Below are 21,866 nucleotides of genomic sequence, written 5' to 3' on the forward strand. Positions count from 1 at the left end.
CAAATCTGGCCTTTATGGAAGAGTGGCAAGAAGAAAGCCATTTCTTAAAGATATCCATAAAAAGTGTCATTTAAAGTTTGCCACAAGCCACCTGGGAGACACACCAAACATGTGGAAGAAGGTGCTCTGGTCAGATGAAACCAAAATTGAACTTTTTGGCAACAATGCAAAACGTTATGTTTGGCGTAAAAGCAACACAGCTGAACACACCATCCCCACTGTCAAACATGGTGGTGGCAGCATCATGGTTTGGGCCTGCTTTTCTTCAGCAGGGACAGGGAAGATGGTTAAAATTGATGGGAAGATGGATGGAGCCAAATACAGGACCATTCTGGAAGAATGGAACCTGATGGAGTCTGCAAAAGACCTGAGACTGGGACGGAGATTTGTCTTCCAACAAGACAATGATACAAAACATAAAGCAAAATCTACAATGGAATGGTTCAAAAATAAACATATCCAGGTGTTAGAATGGCCAAGTCAAAGTCCAGACCTGAATCCAATCGAGAATCTGTGGAAAGAACTGAAAACTGCTGTTCACAAATGCTCTCCATCCAACCTCACTGAGCTCGAGCTGTTTTGCAAGCAGGAATGGGAAAAAATTTCAGTCTCTCGATGTGCAAAACTGATAGAGACATACCCCAAGCGACTTACAGCTGTAATCGCAGCAAAAGGTGGCGCTACAAAGTATTAACTTAAGGGGGCTGAATAATTTTGCACGCCCAATTTTTCAGTTTTTGATTTGTTAAAAAAGTTTGAAATATCCAATAAATGTCGTTCCACTTCATGATTGTGTCCCACTTGTTGTTGATTCTTCACAAAAAAATACAGTTTTATATCTTTATGTTTGAAGCCTGAAATGTGGCAAAAGGTTGCAAAGTTCAAGGGGGCCGAATACTTTCGCAAGGCACTGTACTGTAGTCAAAAGGCAGTTGAGCAATTGTATGTTTATTTAACTAGGCAAGAACAATTTCTTATTTTCAATGAGAGCATAGGAACAAGTGGGTTAACTGCCTGTTCAGAACAACAGATTTGTACCTTGTCAGCTTGGGGATTTGAACTTGCAACCTTTCGGTTACAAGTCCACCACTCTAACCACTAGGCTACCCTGCCGCCCCAATGTATGTAACAGTACTTATGATGTCATATAAACATACTGTATGAAAGATTATGTTCATGTCTATGAACAGCACTGACTGTTCTCCTCAACGTAGTTGAAAAGAGCAGAAGTCAGCATTTGGCTGCAGACAGTGGTCTGGGGTGAGTGTGTGGGCGAGAGTTGGCCATCTCTCTGCTTGATACAGCATCTCTTCTTTGACTGGTTTGAGTTAGTGTTAAGTGTGTGGGCGAGAGTTGGCTATCTGGTATAGCATATTTGTTCCGAGGTGAGTAAGTGGGCTGTCTCAGCAGGGTGTAGTCTTTGTTTTCTGACTGAAAGGGACTGAGTTGAACAGGCAACTACACTTCATGTCTCGCCTCTCGCTCTCTTCTCTCCCCCCCCCCCTCTCTCTCTCTCTATCTTCCTTCAGACTGTCTTACGTGTGTTTTTGTGCAGTAATTCATTTCTGAGATTTCAAAGGTTTATAAAAAGTTGCCAATGTATTCGCAATTGATATTAACAAGCGACATATACAAATATGCTTTAAATGACCGCATTAAAAAAGAAGCAGTAGACTATTATAATCAATTTTGTTATATTTTGCTATTAGTAGGCTACTGTCTGTATTTGCCTCAATATATTTTAAGATGTGTAACCTAACATGTGTGCAACGATGTGCCAAATCTGTGATTTTGTGCATTTTCATAGGGTAAGCATTATAATAAGGCGCCTCAATATTTGCAGCCGTAGGTAGTAATATCTCTGTAGGAGCTGATCCGTTGTCAGTATTGTGTAATAATTATAATTTTAAGGAAAGATTTAAATGGAGAAAGCTGATCCATGAGCAGCACTCCCTTTCTTTCGATCCTACTCTATCATTATTGTTCCATCACTATCAGGAACCTGGCCCGGGGCATTTTTTCATGCCACGACCCACTCATCCTGCTGTGTTGAGAATCCGGGGTCGTATTCATTGAGCATTAAACAGAGAAAAACAACCTTACTGAAACAGGGAGGGACTACCTAAAGTTGTCCTCCAATAAGAATAATTTTCCATTGCAAAATAGTTGTATTAGTCGTACAGGATGCACATGGTATACACTGTCCAGCTAAATGCTTACTTGCAGGTTCCTACTCGACAATGCAACAGCAATTAGAAAAAATAAAATATAAGAATAAGAACATAAAGTAAATGGCTCAGTAATATAGAATAAACATTTTAGCATAAGTATAATACAGGAAGGCAGAAGTTATAGTCCAATATTTACACATGTTTTGGGGACGGGGGGGATTAGAGGACAAGTGTTTCAATTATGCAGTATTTAGCAATAATAATAATAATAATAAGGTTTGCAGTAATGAATATAACCCCAGTCTAAATTAGTTTTCCTGGCAATCCTGGACCCAAGTACAAAAACGAGCTAGTTAGCTGATGTATAGTATAATTTATTTGCTAAAGACAAGTGAAAGCTAAATTATAGACTATTTGAAACTGATGGAAACCCAGGAATTCCCTGTAATTCACAAGGAAACACTGAATGGATGGAATAAATGAGCCTGTCTCTCTGTGAGTCAAGCTAACCCCAGTATGCTTCTGTCATGATGTTGGCCTGGGGGGTAGGTTTATGACAGTCATAAATACCTTTTCCCCCCTTTTTCCTCTCTACCCTACTGAGGTTACATTTGCAAAACCCTTGCAGAGAACGTCTGGGAACGTCAGAACGTGGGGGGAAATGAACTATATTCGGGTAATCCGAACAATTGAACATATGCGGTGGTACTTAATGAATATGATGTCAGTTCGGTTGTCATCTGAGACATTCTCATCAATGTTAAGATGACATAAACTCTACAGTGGAAAGTCTACACATCAGAGTTATCAGATTCACATGGAATTGTGGTTCAATTTAAATGTTTGAATATGAAATTATTTGTGATGGGATGAAATGTGATTTTAGCTTCTAAAATGTGAGATGTGGGTTTTCATAAGATATTGCTGCTCACTCAGTGGCCCGCCCATGTGAAGAGACAGAGGTTGTATTCTATGACACACACCCCTTTTCTCCCTTCCTATATAAAGCCTTGACGACAACATAACTTCCTGTTCCGAGGACACGAGGGTGACGGTCCTATGTCAGAATGGTTCAGATAATAACTACAGAACAAAGCCAACATCAGCATGAGCTTTGGTTGCGAATGTTATGAACTTTTGAACTCTTATTCACTACAGAAGTGATACCTCCTAGCTGTTGAGTTAGCGACCGCAGCTGCAAACGCAGCTTAGGAAGGAACAGACAGAGTATCCCGTCTGTCACACGATGACGTTACTACAACATATCCAATTGACAACCAGAGACATTCTTCAAAGGACAGAGGACTCGGTTTGGCAACACGGCCTTCCATCTACCACCAACCTACTGAAGCGCAGCTCAAAGTAAATATTTATTGCATTTTCCTTTTCCAAATGGGAGGTAATTTAGAACGCATAAGATACTGTATTTACGATAGCACATATTTTTTTCCTTTGTTCCACAGTCTCCCGCTCTTTCACTCAACCCAGGCCCTTTTCATTTGTGTAACAAGTTCTCATATCTGTTCCGCACGCTAGGGACGTTTTCCTTTATGACGTAATTTGTAATCAAGTTATGATTAATTGTGTGTATGTGAATTCTGTGTGATTAGTTAGGTTTTTAGTAAATAAATATTTAAACCCAATTTTGTATTGCTGATTCAAATTGTTAGCCAGCGTTCTTGCAGATATCCAAGAATTTACAACTTTCAGATAAGACTGAAGTAAGATGAAGATTAATGTTGACTGCTATGGATGTAAAAGATTAGGTCTTTAAGAGTTTATTCGGAAGATAACAGCTCTATAAATATTCTTTCATGGTGCCCGACTCTCTAGTTAATTCCATTTACATGATTAGCTCAATCAGGTGATATTAATTACGGAGAAATTGTTTTATAGAATAGCATGTCATATCACATAATCTGGGATAGCCAAAAACACGACACTTCCATGTAAAAACAATGAGTTCACACAGTGTGTGTGTGTGTGTGTGTGTGTGTGTGTGTGTGTGTGTGTGTGTGTGTGTGTGTGTGTGTGTGTGGCGTCGGTATGGAGATTTATATATATACTGTCTATAGAAAATATACAAGCAGTGAGTCACAAACAAAATATGTGTTGTGCAAATATAAAATGCAACTTTTAAATAACAATCACAGTCTGTAAATATTCCCATATAGTTTTACAAACATATGTCACGATCCAAAAGCAAATGAGTCAACAAATGATGATTTGCAAATAAATGCAAGATATTTTTAATTTTTTATTTAACATGGCACACTTTACAAACATACTATGTTTGTTACTTTGCGAACACAACAGTTGTCAAATATGTTTTCGTGAATGTGACAACATTTGTGACTCAACAGATTACTTTTGTGATTTGCATTTTATGTATTTGTGACTTGCATTACATTTGTGACTGCCCTCCCATATTTTTGATTTGGCTCACATATTTCTGAGTTGCTGTGCAGATCAAAAACACGGCATGCATATTAGGACTTACTCAGTTCTCATCATTCCTTCATTAAGGAAAAAAATATATATCATAATAAGGCAAAAAAATATATAATAATAATAATATATGGAATATTTTGTTTTAGGTGTAAGTATAAGATGTTTGTTACATTTGACATTGTCCATGATTTTTACTTGTTATTCATTCACACAGGGTCTTTCTTAAAATGTATACTACAGTGCTCCGAGCATACTGTGCTCCGAGCACACAAAGTGGAGCATGGGAGGCTCAGAGTATGAGTCCAAATCAAAGTCTGCAAAACGGAGCACGGAGGTCACTTCTCGGATGTGTACTTATTTTGAAGCATGCAGCGATGCAAGCTTCAACGGAAAGTATGCAAAGAAATATGACGCAACCACCAGAAGAGGCATGACCTGATGTACTGTAGTTCTCCACCTGGAAGAAGTCATTTTCAGTCAACCCATCTTTGGACACTCCCGGTAAGTAAAACACTACAATGTCACACACGCTATGAGATCCTCTTGTGTGCAGTTGTGTAGTGGGTGATATACACAGGTACACGCCGTACACCCACTTTTTTTTCAGTGCTTATACTCACTTCCCACTTATGCGTATCAAAGTAGTGTATGCTGTATCAATTATGTAGTACAATAGAAAATCATGCACAAACTAGTCTAAACAATTGCAAAGTATGTGAAATAATATCAGTAAAAAAAGAAACGTCCCTTTTTCAGCACCCTGTCTTTCAAAGATAATTTGTAAAAATCCAAATAACTTCACAGATCTTCATTGTAAAGGGTTTAAACACTGTTTCCTTTGCTTGTTCAATGAACCATAAACAATTAATGAACATGCACGTGTGGAACGGTCGTTAAGACACTAACAGCTTAGGTAGGCAATTAAGGTCAAAGTTATGAAAACGTAGGACACTAAAGAGGCCTTTCTACTAATTCTGAAAAACACAAAAAGAAAGATGCCCAGGGTCCCTACTCATCTGTGTGAATGTGCCTTAGGCATGCTGCAAGGAGGCATGAGGACTGCAGATGTGGCCAGGGCTATACATTGCAATGTCCGCACTGTGAGACGCCTAAGACAGCGCTACAGGGAAACAGGTCGGACAGCTGATTGTCCTCGCAGCGGCAGACCACGTGTATCAACACCTGCAGAGGATCGGTATTTCCGAACATCACACCATCGCAACAGGTACAGAATGGCAACAACTGCCCGAGTTACACCAGGAACGCACAATCCCTACATCAGTGCTCAGACTGTCCGCAATAGGCTGAGAGAGGATGGACTGAGGGCTTGTAGGCCTGTTGTAAGGCAGGTCCTCACCAGACATCATCGGCAGCAACATCGCCCATGGGCACAACTTGTTCAGTTTATGTCTCATTTGTTGAATCTTGTTATGTTCACACAAATATTTACACATGTTAAGTTTGCTGAAAATAAACGCAGTTGACAGAGAGAGGACATTTATTTTTTTGCTGAGTTAATATTTAAATGCGGACCGCACACATTTCAGCGGAATAACATCATGTGTCATGCAGCAAAAGTGCGCAGTTGCAGGTTGTTGCATAGAGCAACTCAGAGAAAAATAACAGTAGCCGGTGGGGTAGGTAGGAAAGACGGTGGAACTTATGATATTGACCAGTAAATACAAACTAACTAACGCAACAATGGGTACGCAACCAGGTATTGACTTTTTTAATTTCCAATTCCTCATATGTACAGTGGGGCAAAAAAGTATTTAGTCAGCCACCAATTGTGCAAGTTCTCCCACTTAAAAAGCTGAGAGAGGCCTGTAATTTTCATCATAGGTATACTTCAACTATGACAGACACAATGAGAAGAAAAAAAAACAGAAAATCACAATGTAGGAGTTTTTTATGAATTTATTTGCAAATTATGGTGGAAAATAAGTATTTGGTCAATAACAAAAGTTTATCTCAATACTTTGTTATATACCCTTTGTTGGCAATGACAGAGGTCAAACATTTTCTGTAAGTCTTCACAAGGTTTTCACACACTGTTGATGGTATTTTGGCCCATTCCTCCATGAAGATCTCCTCTAGAGCAGTGATGTTTTGGGGCTGTTGCTGGGCAACACGGACTTTCAACTCCCTCTAAAGATTTTCTATGGGGTTGAGATCTGGAGACTGGCTAGGCCACTCCAGGACCTTGAAATGCTTCTTACGAAGCCACTCCTTCGTTGCCCGGGCTGTGTGTTTGGGATCATTGTCATGCTGAAAGACCCAGCCACGTTTCATCTTCAATGCCCTTGCTGATGGAAGGAGGTTTTCACTCAAAATGTCACGATACATGGCCCCATTCATTCTTTCCTTTACACGGATCAGTCGTCCTGGTCCCTTTGCAGAAAAACAGCCCCAAAGCATGATGTTTCCACCCCCATGCTTCACAGTAGGTATGGTGTTCTTTGGATGCAACTCAGCATTCTTTGTCCTCCAAACACAACGAGCTGAGTTTTTACCAAAAAGTTATATTTTGGTTTCATCTGACCATATGACATTCTCCAAATCTTCTTCTAGATCATCCAAATGCTCTCTAGCAAACTTCAGACGGGCCTGGACATGTACTGGCTTAAGCAGGGGGACACGTCTGGCACTGCAGGATTTGAGTCCCAGGCGGCGTAGTGTGTTACTGATGGTAGGCTTTGTTACTTTGGTCCCAGCTCTCTGCAGGTCATTCACTAGGTCCCCCCGTGTGGTTCTGGGATTTTTGCTCAACGTTCTTTTGATCATTTTGACCCCACGGGGTGAGATCTTGCGTGGAGCCCCAGATCGAGGGAGATTATCAGTGGTCTTGTATGTCTTCCATTTCCTAATAATTGCTCCCGCAGTTGATTTCTTCAAACCAATCTGCTTACCTATTGCAGATTCAGTCTTCCCAGCCTGGTGCAGGTCTACAATTTTGTTTCTGGTGTCCTTTGACAGCTCTTTGGTCTTGGCCATAGTGGAAATTGGAGCGTGACTGTTTGAGGTTGTGGACAGTTGTCTTTTATACTGATAACAAGTTCAAACAGGTGCCATTAATACAGGTAATGAGTGGAGGACAGAGGAGCCTCTTAAAGAAGAAGTTACAGGTCTGTGAGAGCCAGAAATCCACCATAATTTGCAAATAAATTCATAAAAAATCCTACAATTTGATTTTCTGGGGTTTTTTCTTCTAATTTTGTCCGTCATAGTTGAAGTGTACCTATGATGAAAATTTACAGGGCTCTCTCATCTTTTTAAGTGGGAGAACTTGCACAATTGGTGGCTGACTAAATACATTTTTGCCCCACTGTATATAATGTAAAAAGCTGTCATCGAGGCAAAGGGTGGCTATTTGAAGAAACTGTTTGTTTAATACTTTTTTGGTTACTACATGAATCCATTTGTGTTATTTCATAGTTTTGATGTCTTCACTATTATTCTACAATGTACAAAATTGTTAAATAAAAATAAAAACTTGAATGAGTAGGTGTTCTTAAACTTTTGACCGGTAGTGCATAAATATACAGGTGAAGTCAGAAGTTTACATACACCTTAGCCAAATACATTTAAACTCAGTTTTTCACAATTGCTGACTTTTAATCCTAGTAAAAATTCCCTGTCTCAGGTCAGTTAGGATTACCACTTTATTTTAAGAATGTGAAATGTCAGAAAATTAGTAGAGTTATTATGAGTCAGAAGTTTACATACACTCAATTAGTATTTGGTAGCATTGCCTTTAAATTGTTTAACTTGGGTCAAACATTTCAGGTAGCCTTCCAAAAGCTTCCCACAATAAATTCCTTGTGACAAAGCTGGTGTAACTGAGTCCGGTTTGTAGGCCTCCTTGCTAGCACCTTTTTCAGTTCTGCCCACAAATGTTTTATAGGATTGAGGTCATGGCTTTGTGATGGCCACTCCAATACCTTGACTTTATTGTCCTTAAGCCATTTTGCCTCAACTTTGGAAGTATGCTTGGGGTCATTGTCCATTTGGAAGACCCATTTGCAACCAAGCTTTAACTTCCTGACTAATGTCTTGACATGTTGCTTCAATATATCCACATACTTTTCCTACCTCGTGATGCCATCTATTTTGTGAAGTGCACCAGACCCTCCTGCAGCATAGCACCCCCACAACATGATGCTGCCACCCCCGTGCTTCACGATTGGGATGGTGTTTTCGGCTTGCAAGCCACCCCTTTTCCCTCCAAACATAATGATGGTCATTATGGCGTAACAGTTCTATTTTTGTTTCATTTTGTCCCATTTGCTAACTGATGGTAGGCTACACTGAGGCACCAACGACACTAGTCTGTCATATGTACTTACGCCCAATCCATCTCCTTAATGCTGAGTGCCAAGCAAAGAGGCATCAGGTCACATTTATTTAGTCTTTAGTATGACTCAACCAGAGATCGAACCCCCACCCTTCCAATCTTAGGGTGGACACTATGCCACTGATTTGCTGCTACTGTTAAAGTCACTGTAATAGTAGCAGTAGTAGTAGTATAGAATACCAGAAGTCACATTGAAATAGTAGTAGCCTTAGTTGTAGGACTGTAGAAGTTTTGTAGAAGGAGGAACTGAGGAAGTTTTGCTTGAGAACTGAGAATTTCCTAGTATGGATGCAGTACCATTAATCTGCGCAAACTGATCTGTAAAACGCAACTCACAAATAAGTGATCCAACTTACATACTGCACACTGTATCATTTCTGATTGGCTTGAAGGCCATTCTAGAGTGTGCATTATTTCCCTATAATGCAAGGTATCATTCAATGGCTATGAATTTCATTCTTACATTTTCTACAGTATCTTTAAGCTGCTTTTCAAAGCATATTTGAAGACATTTTTGGCATTGTTGAATTCGCTTTTCATAATAGCAACTAGGACTGATAGTTTGGTTTGTTAAGCTTACCAAGGCAACTACTGTAGCTATCACACAACTTGCTAGCTACTTCAGTGGATGTTGAACACATTTCTACCAGCAAATTAACATATTTCTAGAGGGGCTCTATACGTTCTGTGAAAAATAATGCAACTCCGTGGAAGGTGAGTTCCACTCTGTTGACACGCCATGGAAAACACATTCCACGTCATTCATTATTTTCCATATAAGGCATAGCCCCTCATTGATTATCCCTTACTAATATACCAATAAAAAAGAGGCTTCCAAACCTCTCTGCCAATAACAGTTCGTTTTCAGTTTTCCCCTTCCCACTCCCCAATACTATTGCTAATTGCTATTTGCTATGAATAACGTTTTGTTTCTTTTTGACCATTTTTATTTATAACAATCACAGTAAGGTACTTAATTGTTATCCAGAAATGATATGATATTGAGGTAAAAATGGCTGCATTGGCCCTTTAAAAGTGCGTAAAGTTTATTCAACTTAAGAGACAAGTAGGAGAAAATGCCCATCGTTCCTCTTAAGACTTAGCCGCACCCCACACATGTAAACACACGAGTCAGCATGGTATTGTCTTCCAGAAAGTATTATCTGGCAGCAATTAAAACTGTGAGTCTTTCTGAGTAAGTCTCTAAGAGCTTTCCACACCTGGATTGTGCAACATTTGCCCATTATTCTTTTCAAAATTTGTCAAACTCCGTCATATTGGTGTTTGATCATTTCAAGCCTTTTTTTCAAGCAGATTTAAATCAAAACTATAACTTGGACACTCATGAACATTCACTGTCTTCAGTGTATATTTGGCCTTGTTTTAGGTAATTTTTCTGCTGAAAGGTGAAATCATATCCCAGTGTTTGGTGGAAAGCAGACTGAACCAGGTTTTCATCTAGGAAGTTCATTACGTTAATTTTTCATCCTGAAAAACTGCCCAGTCCTTAACTCTATTACATTTATTTTTATCCTTAAAAACTACCCAGTCATAAATGATTACAAGCATACCCATAACATGATGCAGCCATCACTATGCTTGAAAATATGGAGTGGTACTCAGTGTGTTGTATTGGATTTGACACAAACATAATTATTTGTATTCAGACATTAGTACTGTAGTGCCTTGTTGCAATTTAAAAAAATTATGTACAGGCTTCCTTCTTTTCATTCTGTCAATTAGGTCAGTATTGTGGAGTAACTACAATGTTGTTGATCCATCCTCAGTTTTCTCCTATCACAGTCTTTAAACGATTTAACTGTTTTAAAGTCACCATTGGGCTCACGGTGAAACCGCTTACCGGCGACTGAGTTAGGAAGGACGCCTGTATCTTTGTAGTGACGTGGATGTATTGATACATCATTCAAAGTGTAATTAATAACTTCACCATGCTCAAAGGGATATTCAATGTCTGTTTTTTAAATGTTTACCCATCTACCAACAGGTGCCCTTCTTTGTGAGGCATTGGAAAACCTCCCTGGTCTTTGTGGGTGAATCTGTGTTTGAAATGCACTGCTTGACTGAGGGACCTTACAGATAGAACAGAGATGTACAGAGATGAGATAGTCATTCAAAACTCATGTTAAACACTATTATTCCACACAAAGTGAGTCCGTTAAACTTTTTAAGTGAGTTGTTAAGCAAATTTTTACTCCTGAACTTATTTAGGCTTGCCATAACAAAGGGGTTGAATACTTATTGAGTCAAGACATTTCAGTATTTCACTTTTAATTCATTGTAAAAAAAATACAAAATAAATCCCCAAAAATGTAACTTTGACATTATGGGGTATTTACTGTGTCTAGGCCAGTGACAATTTAATACATTTTAAATTCAGTCCGTAAAACAACAAAATGTGGAGAAAGTCAACAGGTGTGAATACTTTCTGCAGGCACTGTACTGTATATACTGATTAAGGAAGCCTGTGACATGACAGACCAATCAGGACTCATATCTCGGCATGTCCAACCACTCCACTATTTCAGCCAGGAAGGATCCTTTCTTTCTCGCTGTATAGCGCAGTGTTTTCTACTTCGCTAAATTAGGCTCATAATTGAACATTTGTATACATATTTTCGTATCCTATTCAAGTTTGTAAGTGAGCCACATGAAAGTTCAAGAAGGCATTTTTCTGTAAACAGCCCTACTGTGAAGTAGGAACTGGCGTCAAATGCCTCAGATCCTGTTACCTGTCACAAATGTTTTCACATTAACATTGTGTTTGCAAGGTAAGAAATATACTACAGTAGTAATGTGCTGTGTTAATCAGAAAAAAATCTGTCTTGCATTTATTTGGTCATCAGCATTTGTTTTTAACTAATTTGCTTTAGGATCATGGCATATGTTTGTGAAACTATATGAGTATATTTAAAGAATCAGATTTAAAGACATCTTTTGTTTGTGACTCACTACTCATATATTTGAAACATTTTGATAGATTTCTATCTCCAGACGTTGGTCCCAGGTCTCCCCATGCTTCATATTGCTCCAGACCTGTTTACTGTACATGGCAGGAAAATCTTGTAGAGTTGAAATTATTGTGTGTCTACGCAAGTAGATAGTTTCACTGGCAGTCAGTTATCTGTGGCATAACAACCAGGGCCAGGAAAGCTCTATTCTGAGAGCTGTGACTGACTAGAGGTAACCTCGCTCTGATTTTGAGCTGAAGGAAACAGCTGTGTAACTGACCTTGAGACCATCCTTCTTTACATAACCATAGCGCAGTCCTGGGCAATAACACACACACACACACACAAGCACATGAACACACCCATAGGTACACATGAAAAAACACACATACACAACTCACATACTCTTACCAGTGAGCTGGGCTGCAGAGGTGCCATTAGACGAAGCCTTCCAGCTGTTTCTGTGTCTGCGTATCTCCTGGACCCTACAGGTGTAGAACCCTCGGTCCCTTCGAGTCACATTCAGTACCAGCAGTCCATACACCTCTCCCTCTGTCCTTCCCTCTCTCTCCTCATACAGATGGAACTTGGGCTGGGAGAACCGGCAACTGTAGTTCCCATATATCTGTATCTTCTTCATGGTCAACTTCACAATCAGCTGTTCAGGAAGAGGAGGAGATGGGGATGGAGGGAGAGGAGGGAAAGAGGGAAGAGGAGGAGAGAAGAGCCATCGGAGGACGAGGAAGCTGTTGCTCCTCTTCTTCTGGGAGACGAGGCAGGACAGGTTCAGGTTCTCACCCTCACTAACCATGACAACTGGCCCAGGGATCACGGTCACGTTCAGGGCCTCACACACACCTGTGGGGACAAACATACTGTTAAAGTAATTTAAATGTTGAAAGATAATGATGAAGTAATTCCACTCTGAAACCTTATAACTGTATGAAATTGATTAGAATCATACATTTATTATCTGATGGGTTTGTTTAAGTTTAGTAAATCAATTATATATCTGTACAATAGATCTTTATAGCATCTTAAACACAGACTGTCTCAGCAAAATATGGTGCCGACCTTGGCTAGGGGCCACTGAGAGATTTGGGAGAGGGCAGGGAGTACTTCTCACCGCCTCCCTAATCTTGAGAGAGGACAGGAAGTGCTTCCCACGGTCTCCCTAATCTTTGTCGGCTGAATAGTGATACAGTATGTGCGTAGGATACCTACTGTTTGTGTGTGAATGTAAGTGCATAAGGAGCCAGTATAAAATTAATGATTTTGTACAACGGACTAGCGCTCTCGTGAATAAACATTTTGACTATCATAGCTGGGCTTCCGTCTGTTTCATTCAACCAGAATCTTACAAATTCTGGGTTGCATACTGAGTAGTTTAATTGAAGTGGTTTATGAACATTGAGAACATAATTCTCGTAACACATACACACACACACACATGCATGCATGCACGCATACACGCCCACACACACCTACTCAGAGACTGTACTGACACTATTGCTCAAATCTACTCTATCTGTGATTCTAAATACTGTACATTATCACCTCTTGAATAACAACTGTAACATTCATACTGGATCATCAGTACATTTATAGATAAATAGAAGTCCAGACAGGGTCTGGAGAGGTTTAAGAGGGGTCCATAGAGTTTGACTTGTTCACAGACTGTACACTTTCTAAAGGGGGGTTGTGTGTGTTGATGCCCAGTGCTACCAGCTGGGTCAGGTCTGTTCAGGGGAGTCAGTCTGTCTGGAAACAGTATGGACAATTTGCCAGCGGAGACAGAACAGCTACAGGTGGTACACATTTATCTACTGTACAGAGAGAAAAGGGGAAGAGAGAGAAACACGACAGGATAACAAGGACCACCTGTGTTCCATAAATAGTGTGTGTGTGTGTGTGTGTGTGTGTGTTTACTATAGAGCTTTAGTCTTGTTAATATTTCCTACCCCTACAGTCTGTCCATGGCCCGAGAGTTCATATGTTACACATTTCAGACAGGAAACGCCACGTATTAAATTAACCATTTATAAGAAAGATTACAATACATGCAATACATTAGTCTTGGCGTTAGGCTCTGCTCATTCAGGGTAGCTCACTGCCAGAGCATGCATATTGTTAAGATAATAATAATTACAGGCATAGAGCATGCTAAACCAATTCACCTGCAGGAAGGAAACACAGAACCAAAAAGGTGGAGGCTGGGGGGAAAGCAAGTAACAGACATTCATGCGAGTAACGCATGTTCCTGCAATAGCATGCCACTGAGAACACCAGTGCATAGTTTGCGCGTGGCAGCCATCAGAGAAGTGTGTGCAGAACCTGGTGGACTAAATAGACCGCCATATTAACATGGAGTGATGAATCTAATTGGTGCAATACCAGCTGATGCTATCAACTTATGCCAATACTCTGGTTTCCTGTATGAACTAGCGCTGCGCATCATGCAAACAGTGGGGAGAACAATTATTTGATACACTGCCGATTTTGCAGGTTTTCCTACTTACAAAGCATGTAGAGGTCTGTTTAAAAAAAATCATAAGTACACTTCAACTGTGAGAGACGGAATCTAAAACAAAAATCCAGAAAATCACATTGTTTGATTTTTAAGTAATTCATTTGCATTTTTGAAACAACTAGAATTATTTTGCAGTGTATGTACGGAATATCTTTATGTCATAACCATGTTCATATGTTGTCCATAACCACGCCAGAGACATCATACATGGGCTCTGGTCAAAAGTAGTGCACTATTCGGAATAGGGTGCAATTTGGGACAAAGACAGTGACACTGAAGTCAGAACAAGGGCTGAATTCAACCAAACCACAGCTATGTCTGCGCTGTTTCTTTGTTTACAAAACCAGTGCACGCAAACACACACATAATAACACACACACGCACATCTCTGCAGAGCATGACGCTTGCAACGCGAGGATAGTGGGTTCCACCCATACGTAAAACATGTATGCACAAATTACTGTAAGTCACTTTGGATAAAAGCATCTGCTTAATTGAATATACTATATACAGTGCCTTGCGAAAGTATTCGGCCCCCTTGAACTTTGCGACCTTTTGCCACATTTCAGGCTTCAAACATAAAGATATAAAACTTGTTGTTGATTCTTCACAAAAAAATACAGTTTTATATCTTTATGTTTGAAGCCTGAAATGTGGCAAAAGGTCGCAAAGTTCAAGGGGGCCGAATACTTTCGCAAGGCACTGTATATGGGGCAAAAAAGTATTTAGTCAGCCACCAATTGTGCAAGTTCTCCCATTTAAAAAGATGAGAGGCCTGAAATGTTCATCATAGGTACACTTCAACTATGACAGACAAAATGAGAAAAAAAATCAGGCTTCAAACATAAAGATATAAAACTGTATTTTTTTGTGAAGAATCAACAACAAGTGAGACACAATCATGAAGTGGAACGACATTTATTGGATATTTCAAAAATTTTTAACAAATCAAAAACTGAAAAATTGGGCGTGCAAAATTATTCAGCCCCTTTACTTTCAGTGCAGCAAACTCTCTCCAGAAGTTCAGTGAGGATCTCTGAATGATCCAATGTTGACCTAAATGACTAATGATGATAAATACAATCCACCTGTGTGTAATCAAGTCTCCGTATAAATGCACCTGCACTGTGATAGTCTCAGAGGTCCGTTAAAAGCGCAGAGAGCATCATGAAGAACAAGGAACACACCAGGCAGGTCCGAGATACTGTTGTGAAGAAGTTTAAAGCCGGATTTGGATACAAAAAGATTTCCCAAGCTTTAAACATCCCAAGGAGCACTGTGCAAGCGATAATATTGAAATGGAAGGAGTATCAGACCACTGCAAATCTACCAAGACCTGGCCGTCCCTCTAAACTTTCAGCTCATACAAGGAGAAGACTGATCAGAGATGCAGCCAAGAGGCCCATGATCACTCTGGATGAACTGCAGAGATCTACAGCTGAGGTGGGAGACTCTGTCCATAGGACAACAATCAGTCGTATATTGCACAAATCTGGCCTTTATGGAAGAGTGGCAAGAAGAAAGCCATTTCTTAAAGATATCCATAAAAAGTGTTGTTTAAAGTTTGCCACAAGCCACCTGGGAGACACACCAAACATGTGGAAGAAGGTGCTCTGGTCAGATGAAACCAAAATTGAACTTTTTGGCAACAATGCAAAACGTTATGTTTGGCATAAAAGCAACACAGCTGAACACACCATCCCCACTGTCAAACATGGTGGTGGCAGCATCATGGTTTGGGCCTGCTTTTCTTCAGCAGGGACAGGGAAGATGGTTAAAATTGATGGGAAGATGGATGGAGCCAAATACAGGACCATTCTGGAAGAAAACCTGATGGAGTCTGCAAAAGACCTGAGACTGGGACTGAGATTTGTCTTCCAACAAGACAATGATCCAAAACATAAAGCAAAATCTACAATGGAATGGTTCAAAAATAAACATATCCAGGTGTTAGAATGGCCAAGTCAAAGTCCAGACCTGAATCCAATCGAGAATCTGTGGAAAGAACTGAAAACTGCTGTTCACAAATGCTCTCCATCCAACCTCACTGAGCTCGAGCTGTTTTGCAAGGAGGAATGGGAAAAAAATTCAGTGCAAAACTGATAGAGACATACCCCAAGCGACTTACAGCTGTAATCGCAGCAAAAGGTGGCGCTACAAAGTATTAACTTAAGGGGGCTGAATAATTTTGCACGCCCAATTTTTCAGTTGTTGATTCTTCACAAAAAAATACAGTTTTATATCTTTATGTTTGAAGCCTGAAATGTGGCAAAAGGTCGCAAAGTTCAAGGGGGCCGAATACTTTCGCAAGGCACTGTATAAGCATATTATTGTGGAAAAAAAGTATTATCTCAATACTTTGTTATATACCCTTTGTTGGCAATGACAGAGGTCAAACGTTTTCTGTAAGTCTTCACAAGGTTTCCACACACTGTTGCTGGTATTTTGGCCCATTCCTCCATGCAGATCTCCTCTAGAGCAGTGATGTTTTGGGGCTGTTGCTGGGCAATACGGACTTTCAACTCCCTCCAAAGATTTTCTATTGGGTTGAGATCTGGAGACTGGCTAGGCCACTCCAGGACCTTGAAATGCCTCTTACGAAGCCACTCCTTCGTTGCCCGGGCGGTGTGTTTGGGATCATTGTCATGCATGAGAGACCCAGTCACGTTGCCCTTGCTGATGGAAGGAGGTTTTCACTCAAAATCTCACGATACATGGCCCCATTCATTCTTTCCTTTACACGGATCAGTCGCCCTGGTCCCTTTGCAGAAAAACAGCCCCAAAGCATGATGTTTCCACCCCCGTGCTTCACAGTAGGTATGGTGTTCTTTGGATGCAACTCAGCATTCTTTGTCCTCCAAACACAACGAGTTGAGTTTTTACCAAAAAGTTATATTTTGGTGTCATCTGACCATATGACGTTCTCCCAATCTTCTTCTGGATCCTCTAAATGCTCTCTAGAAAACTTCAGACTGGCCTGGATATGTACTGGCTTAAGCAGGATTTGAGTCCCTGGCGGCGTAGTGTGTTACTGATGGTAGGCTTTGTTACTTTGGTCCCAGCTCTCTGCAGGTCATTCACTAGGTCCCCCCGTGTGGTTTACTCACCGTTCTTGTGATAATTTTGACCCCATGGGGTGAGATCTTGCGTGGAGCCCCAGATCGAGGGAGATTATCAGTGGTCTTGTATGTCTTCCATTTCCTAATAATTGCTCCCACAGTTGATTTCTTCACACCAAGCTGCTTAACTATTGCAGATTCAGTCTTCCCAGCCTGGTACAGGTCTACAATTTTATTTCTGGTGTCCTTTGACAGCTCTTTGGTCTTGGCCATAGTGGAGTTTGGAGTGTGACTGTTTGAGGTTGTGGACATACTGACAACAAGTTCAAACAGGTGCCATTAATACAGGTAACGAGTGGAGGACAGAGGAGCCTCTTAAAGAAGAAGTTACAGGTCTGTAAGAGACAGAAATCTTGGTTGTTTGCAAATAATTTGCAAATAAATTCATTAAAAATCCTACAATGTGATTTTCTGGATTTTTTTTCTCTCATTTTGTCTGTCATAGTTGAAGTTTACCTATGATGAAAATTACAGTGGGTGACAATTGGTGGCTGACAATTGGTGGCTGACTAAATACTTTTTTGCCCCACTGTATAGATATATATATACCTAGCTTATATACTTTCGATATGTGGTTGATTTTGAGATGCTAGCACTCTGAACTTCAAAACTGATATTTGAGGAGTTAGTGACTGCTTATCTCCTGTTGCTGACAGATGGTAGATACAGTGCCTTGCAAACGTATAACAAAGTCAGATTAAAATGAATTCAATTATGATTTTTATTTGTCAACAATCTACACAAAATACTCTGTATTGTCAAAGTGGAAGTTCATAACTAAAATATAGTCATTGCATAAGTATTCAGACCCTTTGTTTAGGCAAACCTAAATTAGTTCAGGAGTAACATGTGGCTTAACAAATTACATAATAAGTTACATGGAGTCACTCTGTGTGAAATAATAGGGGTTGACAGGATTTTTGAATCACTAAACGTTGCTCTGTCCCCCAAACATCCAACATCTGTAAGGTCATTCAGTCAACTATTGAATTCCAAGCACAGATTCAACTACAAAGACCAGGGAGCTTTTTGAAAGCCTCATAAAAAGGGCAGTGATTGGTAGATGGGTAACAATAACAAATCAGACATTTATAATCTCTTCATGCATGGTCAAGTTAATAATTATGCTGTGGATCATATATTAAACAATCTAGACACATCAAAGATAGTCATCCTTCTGAACTGAGCTGCAGGACAGGAATTAAACTGCTCCAGGGATGTAATGGGAGAAAACTAGTGACTCCACAATAATGACCTAAATGACACGGTGAAAAGAAGAATAGAAATATACAAAATATGCCAAAAAATGCATCTTGAATGCAACAAGGCACTAAAGTAATATTGCAAAAAAAAACATAGTAAAGGAATACACTTTTTGGCCTAATTGCAAAGCCTTGTGTTTGGGTGGCTGCGTCATGGTATAGGCATGCTTTACATCGGCAAATACTGGGCGGTTTTTAGGATTAAAAGAAACGGGATGGCGCTAAGCACAGTCTGCGTTAGTCTGCTTTACACCAGAAACTGGGAGAATAATTCACCTTTAAGCAGGACAATAACCTCCAACACAAGGCGAAATCTAAACTGGAGTTGCTTACCAAGAAGACAGTGAATGTTCCTGAGCGGGCAAGTTACAGTATTTACTTAAATCTGCTTAAAAGTCTATGGCAAGACTTGATCCCCAACATCTTGACAGAGCTTGAAGAATTTTGAAAAGAATAATGGGAAAATATTTCACAATCCAGGTGTGCAAAGCAAGTATAGACTTACCCAAGAAGACTCATAGCTGCAATCAATGCCATAGGTGATTGTAAAATGTATTTGATGCATGGAGCCATATTTTAGGTATTTAATTTCTATTAATACATTTTTTTATTAAGAGGTTCTTCCACAATTCCAATTAAATAAATTTTTATGCCCTTTGTAACACAATAAAATGTGAAGAATGTTTGTATGGGATAACATATAAAACAGTGGCCTGACAATGTACTGTATAAGTTCACATGGTTGAGAGTTAGAGTATCCTGACAATTCAAACTGAAGAATGTGCAAAAGTATTTATTTATCCCTACTTATACAGAGATAAATTAACAGCAAGTAAATACAGGGTAGTAGTATGTTAATACAGAGGTAGTACAGTATGTGAATACAGTAGTAGTATGTAAGTAGAGCATCTTACCTGCTATGAGCGCTCTAGTCAAGAGAACGTACATTACAGAGGAGAAGTTCATTTTCCACAGTCAACCAATCCATAAACTGCACCTATACAATAAACTACGCAATACAACAAGATGTAGCTATACATCTAGACACAGCCATGTAACAACTCTCCAGTAGTTACACCATCCTCCAGAGCCCAGGCCACCATCTAGCCTACTCTACTTTTCTCTATTTTTGTCTCTTCTCTCTCATTTTCTTTCTCCGTTCCCAAAATCACTGTGTGTAATAACAAACAGTACATGCTCTGTTCTCACTTAGAAACTCCCCTCAGTTCTTTCTTTCTCATTCTCGCTCTCTCTCTCTCTCTCTCTTTCCCCTGTTAAATGTAGGGAAATGTCGTTTCCTGAGTGGTGTTTTGGAACAGCCGCAGATTTCCAGCTGAAGCTGCCTAAGAAGCATTAGGCAGGCCTAGCGGGCATCTTTTTTTGTGTGTGTGTGTGTGTGTGTGTGTGTGTGTGTGTGTGTGTGCGTGTGCGTGTGTGCGTGCGTGCGTGAGCGTGACCTGTGTCTGTGTCTGTGTCTGTGTCTGTGTCTGTCTCTCCAACAGAGTGGCAAGGTTAGTCTCAGGCTGTGGTCAGACTGGTCCAGTAGACTACAGGCCTGCTGGTTTAATGGCCAGGCTAAAGTGCTGAGCTAGTATTACTGCTGGCTCTAGGCCATCCCTAGCCCACTGGTGTTACACAACACATAACCCTTTATATACTATGTCTAACGGCCTTCAGGAATCACTCTTTCAAAATTATTTTTATTTTACAATTTCTGTTATATAGTGTTGTTTACTTTTCATGCAGATTAATGTGAAATCACATGTAGTTTACACCTTTCCCTCCTCCCTTTATGCTCTAGCTGATGACTCCACAATTGGCAGCCAACTCAGAGCTGAGTTGTGGAATTCAGGAATAGAACACTGAAAATAATGACATTTCCAGCCTATTTATGGTTGCTTGATGACAGATAAAGGTTATAACCATGTGTAAGTGCATTTTATAAAGTGTTAATAACTGCAGGTCAAATTTGGCTTACTATTTGGCAAGTACTGAACAGCTATCACACTATTTAGTGTGTTAGCACTTTGTGTTAGCACTTTGTCAAATGTGGCTGGTGTCATGCAAACTTCACTTTTTCCCAATCCTGTGCAGGATGACGTTGAAAGCTCTTCCTACATTAACTCCTTTTGTAAAGATTAATTTACTGTACAGCAACACAACATGTGACCAACAGGTGGCGTCACGCCTACTTGACACTCGTCCCTCAACTGATAGTTGCAGACGGTTTGTCGCACTATCTGACATAAAACAATGTTAACAGAATAGAATAGAATAGAGAAACCAGATGTGGAAATTCTTGGCAATGGTCACATGATGCTTTAAGACACCTTAAAATACAGTAAATCATGTTGACAGGGTTTTAAAGTGAAATATGGAGCTCTCTTTACTGTCTCCACTCCCAGAGGATTTGATTCTGATTAACATGTGATGGAGGATAACAAACAGTTGATGCAAACAAAATGGTAGTATAAAGCTACCTGTAATCCAGGAGTAGGCATCTGGCCCTTAACATAAAACATAAGATTGATGCTTCTACCCATCTGCTACCACAGACACACACACACACACACTTCTGTTTGTATTCCCTGTTGCTACCTACTATGCTCCTCTCTGCCCCCATGTGGTTAAAAGAGGCTACTTTTCACTTGGCTCACACATCTATACACCAGTACAACCATGGAATTAGATCTGGCAATTCAGATTATTCCAGAGAAAATGAAAAACCTGCGCTCACTGAAATATTATTTAAGTTAAAAAAAATGTAACGTCAGTAGGTCAAAGCAAACGTACGTGTTTTGGCGATAGCCTTCGTCAGCATTTGGATAACAATAGGCCTTCATGATATTTCAAATCAAATCAAATTGTACATGTCACATGCACCGAATACAACCGGTGAAGACCTTAACCAAGAATGCATTTTTAAGAAAAAGGGTTAAGAAAGTATTTACTAAAATAAACTGAAGTAAAAAAATTATAAATAAAAGAAAAAATATAAATAAAGAAGAAA

The 21,866-nt window shown here is 39.8% G+C and overlaps 1 protein-coding gene across 1 annotated transcript in view; it reads right to left on the reverse strand.

Moving 5' to 3' along the window:
• LOC110502235 (V-set and transmembrane domain-containing protein 4) overlaps window positions 1-20,177 on the reverse strand; it is a 33,279-nt gene extending 13,102 nt beyond the window's left edge. Inside the window, exons 1-2 of the mRNA XM_021580111.3 lie at window positions 19,771-20,177; window positions 12,357-12,803 (exon numbers count right to left, since the gene is read on the reverse strand). Of these exons, the coding sequence (XP_021435786.1) occupies window positions 12,357-12,803; window positions 19,771-19,822 (499 nt within the window). The 5' untranslated portion in view covers window positions 19,823-20,177. The remainder of the gene's footprint in view (window positions 1-12,356; window positions 12,804-19,770) is intronic.
• Window positions 20,178-21,866: the final 1,689 nt, after the last annotated feature.

Source organism: Oncorhynchus mykiss, chromosome 23 (genome assembly GCF_057628025.1).
Source record: "Oncorhynchus mykiss isolate SJ-2025 chromosome 23, ASM5762802v1, whole genome shotgun sequence".
Taxonomy (NCBI): Eukaryota; Metazoa; Chordata; class Actinopteri; order Salmoniformes; family Salmonidae; genus Oncorhynchus; species Oncorhynchus mykiss.